Source organism: Dipteris shenzhenensis, chromosome 5 (genome assembly GCF_047967505.1).
Source record: "Dipteris shenzhenensis isolate YYH24624 ecotype China chromosome 5, Dip_SZ_1.0, whole genome shotgun sequence".
Taxonomy (NCBI): Eukaryota; Viridiplantae; Streptophyta; class Polypodiopsida; order Gleicheniales; family Dipteridaceae; genus Dipteris; species Dipteris shenzhenensis.
The window spans coordinates 10212796-10218779 of NC_141600.1; the positions used below are offsets into that span (position 1 = coordinate 10212796).

The 5984-nt window shown below is 45.9% G+C and overlaps 1 protein-coding gene across 1 annotated transcript; it reads right to left on the reverse strand.

Annotated features, from left to right (window-relative positions):
* Positions 1–318: 318 nt before the first annotated feature.
* Positions 319–4902, reverse strand: LOC147901608 (putative pentatricopeptide repeat-containing protein At3g11460, mitochondrial). Its single transcript, XM_087375272.1, has 2 exons — positions 4458–4902; positions 319–4021 (listed from the first exon to the last, which is right to left on the reverse strand). The coding sequence occupies exons 1-2, from the start codon at positions 4890–4892 to the stop codon at positions 1328–1330; spliced, it is 3129 nt and encodes a 1042-aa protein (XP_087231398.1). The 5' UTR covers positions 4893–4902; the 3' UTR covers positions 319–1327.
* Between the last annotated feature and the right edge of the window lie 1082 nt (positions 4903–5984).

The window sequence follows — 5984 nt, forward strand, 5'->3', positions numbered from 1 at the left end:
CCAACGTGTGGCCATGTCTGGAGTGCATGGAGTGCATCATGGTTGTGACGACGGCTACGATGGAAAATGGAAGCGGTGGCCAACGTTGGAGAAGAACAATGCCGTTCATGTTCATTAGCCTCAATTCCTTCGACTTTCCGTTGCCTCTTTGCTACAACCTCCTCCTTTCAAGGTGTTGCTGCTAAGAAAATCGCACACACCATCTGCCAAAGGTAAGGAATCGTAAATATTAGCAGTCTTGCAGAAGTCCTGCAGTTTCCTCCCCGGTCAAGAAGCGGAAAACTAGCAAGAGTCAAATTTCCCTCGAGGACTCGGCACGTTCGAATTGGTAGTGAAGTTTTGCACGGAATCAACTCCGACATCTCCACGACAAATGTGGCCTGCTTGCTCTGTGCGGTAGAGTATCTGGAGATGACGGAGGACTATGGCAAGGAGAATTTGATCAGCCGAACGGAGGCATTCTTGAAGAAACTGGCGCTACATAGCATGGAAGAAATCTTAAAGTTGAGTAGCTTTTCGCCCTTGTGATCTAATCACCGTGCATCCCCATTTCTACTATCTTTCCCGATTGTACATCACAAACTTTTAGCCTTGTCAGTGGAAATTTGGGAGCTCATCAAAGCGCAAAAAGCATGAACCAAGGCAAAAACTCACGAACCAATGCGCACCCCGAACGTCCATGAGAAAGAAACTAAGGCAGCCCAAAATAGATGCACACCCCAAGCGCAAGAACCCACTATCTTTGATGGCAAAAACTTCAAAAACGTGGCAGATGGGGCTATTCTCCCTTTTGTTCATCCGACTACTTCTGATCGTTCTGCTGGTTTGCTTGGTTGGTCTTGGGGAACATGGTTTATGGATTCTTATGTGATTGCCCTTTGGTTGATAGTTGTTGGTGGCTTGTAATGTGAGTTGAGAATTCGATTTTGTACTCATTGCAAAAGGACAGAGGAGAGTGGAGAAGAGGGCAAAGAGAGAGTACATGTAAAATTAGAGAGAGAAGTAAAGGGACATGAAGAGAGATGAGAGAGAGTGCGCTCGCTTTTGCACACTCCCCAAAAAGATCCCCAAAAAGCATCCCCCAGCAAAGCAATGCTTACGCCATGCTCAGTACCATTCTCCTCTAGAAGCCACCTTGTACAGAGAAGGGCCTTGAGACTGAACAGATACTGGCATCCTAAATAAACTCGACTTGGTTCTGCCACCAAAATAGTCATGATGATTAAGCACACATCTCCCATAAGCAGCGTGGACTCCATTGCTGGGAAGACCCCAGACAAGAGGGAGTACCAAAGATGAGGTGGACGCTGCTACAAATGCAGCTTTATCACCAATAATCCCCACAGGAACACTTCCCATCCTTATACTTATGAAAGCGACTTGCATCTCTGCAAATGATAGTGCGTCCTTCTAATTTTGAAATGAGAGCAGTAAACTTGTGACAATCATCACAAACTCGCAGATTTTTTATGACACGTATGGGAGTGCCCTCGCGCGTATTAATTAGGGCACAAGCAATAGCCAACTTCTCACTGTGCCCACACAGTGCATCTTTCTTGTCATCATCAACACATATTTCTTGCAACGCAATGTTCATAGCAGGCACATGTCCTTCCTTCTTCATTCTGTAAGAAAGATCTTTAAGCTTGGTATAAATATCTTTACTTTGGGGATGTCTCCTATCATCCACTACAAATGTATGCACCAATCCATCAGGATCAGTCCACCAGCTCTGTCCTGGCTTCTTCCATGCTTGAGCATCCTTCCTCATAACTAGGATCTTTTCATGATCCTCCCACATGCAAGCATCTGCAAATATGTTTGCCATCAAGATATAGGTTGCAGGTATTTTTTTGTCTAGTCGCACCGCATTTTCAAATGCATGCCTTCCAACCTCTACATTCTTCCACTTTCGACAAGCACTCAACAATGCCAACCATACAATGACGTCAGGTTGAATAGGCAACCCCTCCACCATCACCATTGCCTTGTCTATTCTGCCTGAGCGGGCAAGAAGATCAACCATGCAAGTATAATGTTCTACAGCTGGAATAATGCCATATTGTTCGCTCATAGCCTGAAAGTATTTCTGGCCCTTGTCCATTAGACCCACATGGCTGCATACAGTGAGAACACTGAGAAATATGAGCCCATTTGGCTGTATACCTTCCTTTTTCATTCTTTCAAACAAATGAAACACAAGTTCACTCTCTCCCTGGCGAGCATATCCTGCAATCAACGCATTCCATGATACAATATCCCTTGTGGGCAATGCATCGAGCAATTCTTGGGCATCAATCATGCTCCCACACCTAGCATACATGTCAATAAGACCTGTTGCCACAATTGCATCAGTCTCAAGTGCAGCCTTGCTGATTTCAGAATGGAGCTCCTTTCCAATTTCTAGAGATGCTGTGTTTCCACATGCTTTCAGAACAGCAACAAAGGTTAAGCTATTCGGTGACGGACCTTGCAATTGCATATCTCTATAAATTCTAAAAGCCTCAGCACTTTCTTCTTGTTCAGCATACCCCGAGATCATGGTGGTCCATGTAACAACATCACGATATGGCAACTCGTCAAAGACACATCGTGCATCCTCCATACTCCCACATTTGATGTACATATCCACCAAGACGTTTCCCACAAACAGATCTGACTGAATGATGTCTTTTACTACCTGGGAGTGGATGGCTCTAACTTTCTCTAGACATCCTATTTTTGCAGGTTCCCTCTGCACTTGCTTCCCATCCGTCAGTGCTGATAGGCTGCTACAAGCCTTCAATGCAGCAACAAAGGTTCGATGATCTGGTGAGACACCTTTGTGTTGCATTTGTGCATACAAATCCAAAGCAAGTGTACCTTTTTCCTGCTTGCTGTAACCCAGGATCATGGCATTCCAGGAAACAACATCATGATGAGGGATGTTGTCAAAGACACTACATGCATCCTCCATGCTTCCACATTTCGTGTACACATCGACCAGGGTAGTTGCCACGAATATAGATGTCTCAAATCCCGTAATTATTACCTGAGAGTGAACGGCTCTAGCTTTGTTCAGACGTCCTGTGTTCACAAACATGCTGTTTGCCTCTTCCAGTGCAGCCAGGCTACTGCAAGCTTTCAATATGCCAACAAAGGTTAGATGATCAGGTGTAACACCTTTCTGTTGCATCTGTCCAAACAAAGCCAAAGCCAGTGTATCCTCTTCCTGCTTTGCATATCCTAGGATCATGGCATTCCAGGAGATCACATCAGGGTAAGGCAACTTGTCAAAGATAGACCGTGCATCCTCCATGCTACCACATTTTGCATACATATCCACCAAGGTGTTTCCTACAAATATGTCCGACTCAAATCCACTCTTTACTACGTGGCAGTGGATGGCTCTACCTTTCTCTATGAATCCTCTTTTTGCCAAATTCTCATCAACCTGTTTCCCATCAGCCTGTGCTGCCACACTACTACAAGCCTTCAAAGCAGCAACAAAGGTTCGATGATCTGGTACAACGCCTAGCTGAATCATCCGTGTGTAAAATTCCAAAGCCCATGCACCCTCTTCCTGTTTGGCATACCCCAGGATCATGGTAGTCCAAGTAAACACATCACGGTGAGACAATGTGTCGAAGACACAGCGTGAATCTTCCATGCTCCCACATTTCGTGTACATATCCACCAGAGTGGTTCCTACATATACATTTGACTCAAAGCCACTCTTTACCAGATGGGCATGAATGGCTCTACCTTTCCCTAAGCATCCTAACTTTGCACGTTTCCCATCCATTTGCTTTCCCTCTCCATGTGCTTGCAGGCTGCTACAAGCCTTCAATGCACCAACAAATGTCCGAGCACTCGGTCGGACACCTTCCTGGTTCATCCGTGCATACAGATCCACCGCCTGTGTACCCTGTTCTTGCTTGGCATACCCCCCGATCATAATATTCCACGACACCACATCACGCTGTGGCATGTTATCAAACACATGGCGGGCATCCACCATGCTGCCACGCTTCACGTACATCTGCATCAAATCGTTTGTTGGAAGCTCTTTTAAGCATTCTACCCTATGGGCAGGTATTTCGTTAGTCCTATTCAGCTGATGCAATTCATTGTGGACTGGATTCCCAGCTCTGCATGCAGTAAGGGAATCACTGCAGACAGGCAACCTAAGCTCTGCCGTGTCCTTGTTTCTACCAAAACCGGGCTGAGGGACCACAGACACTGTCCATGGTTGAACATGAATGCAAGCTAGACGCTGGAGCATGAGAGCCTGGTCACGAGTGCATGGCCTCAAGGTCTTAGCGGACATCGTGATAGGAGGTTGGAGACTTGCCATCGTTGTCAAACCCAGCCCTTTCAGGTCTTCAACGGGCTCTTCTGTACCTTCCTATCTCACCCGCTAAAACTCGTATTGCTGCCATTTCACAATAAAGCCAACACGCTCTACATAGTTTTACCTTTGGCAGATTGATTTGCGTATTGCACTCGTAGATTCTCTCCTTGGATGCGTAAAAAGCGAGTTCGCCAAAGCAAGGCCCGAGCGCTAATTGAAGATTCAGACACGAAAACACAACGGAGAATGGCAGCAGCGTTAATTTCACGGGCAAGTCACAAGCACACATGCCATGGGTGGGACTCTTGCCGGCGACACGGTGCCCTTGATGCTTAACTGTCAAAACACCCAAGAAAGTACACCTGCTTGAAGTGCTCGGTGAGACAAAGCTGTCTCTCTCCCGATCGTCACCATCGCGGGCGCCCAATGAACAATGCTTTGTTTCGGGACAGCTATGGCACATCCTGATGCTTGAGGGAACAAGAAGCAAAAATTCTAGTTGTGTGCTGTATTTTGCTTCTACGTAGGAATTATTGCAGATTCGATGGAGGAGATTCATACTCCCTCAAGGTCATGCATGGGTTGGTCTGGTGACCACCCTCAGAGTGTTCACTCAAAACCTGCAAACTATATACAATGAATCTGTAACATTTTCATTTTCACCTAGATAAAAAAATTCTCAATTTTGTAAAATCTGAAAATTGTTATGTAACATTTTCATTTTCACCTAGATAAAAAAATTCTCAATTTTGTAAAATCTGAAAATTGTTAGGTAATTTAGTTATATTTTAGCTAAATTTTTGACAAATTATCACGAAAAACCTTTAAAATTTGAAACCCCAAGTTTTGTGATTTGTTGCAAAAAATGTTTTCAGTGAACATTTCACCCACCCCTCTCCACTTCCCCTGACGGTCGAGAAGGGCCATGTGTCAGCCTTCTAGGTCGGAATTCGACTAGATTTGGCTCTTGGTTGGCTGGTCGTCGGAATCCTATCGGATTCCTCTCGGGAAAGGCCTCCCCATGGCCCTTCGCTACTCCGTCCACCAGTCGATTGTTTATCTGGAGCACAGCTAGAGACGATCCTAAGGTCGACAACCCACATGGCGGATTCACGTTTAGGTGATGACGATTCACGACACCTTAATTGGCTGGTGATGAGGCAGCAAGTTCACACCACACCAGGGGATGAGTTTGGCCAATGTTAGAGGTGTTTGTCCAACTCATGCCTAGCTTTCACAGATTCTTGACCAGTCAGTCTACCCCCTGCCCACACCCTCGGCGCTCGTGAGACAGCCAATCAAAACCACTGTGTGCGAGAAAATCTAGGGACCTTGGCACCATTCCCACTTCTTGAGTGCTTATTTCATTGCTCCATTGCAGCATTGCACCACTCCATTGCTTCGTTCGTTGTTTCACTCCATCGCTCCATTGATCCAAGCCTCCGTTTCCTGCTCCATTGCTGCATTCGGCTTATCCATTGCTCCACCCAGGAGCGATGGGTGCAATAGGTGGAGCGATGCAATCTTTACTCAGGAATCCATCGCTCCACTGTTGTGATCATAGCTCCATTGTGAGAAGGCACGCCAATCTATCTGGTATCCATTGCTCCATTGTTGTCTCCATTTCCATTGATCCAAGCCTCCATCACTC

Excerpts from the sequence above, each read along its gene's own strand:
- LOC147901608 (XM_087375272.1), bottom strand. The coding sequence starts at position 4,892 with ATGAATCTCCTCCATCGAATCTGCAATAATTCCTACGTAGAAGCAAAA. Across the intron at positions 4,022-4,457 it reads CGCAAATCAATCTGCCAAAG|ATGTACGTGAAGCGTGGCAG; the intron begins GTAAAACTATGT and ends GATTTGATGCAG.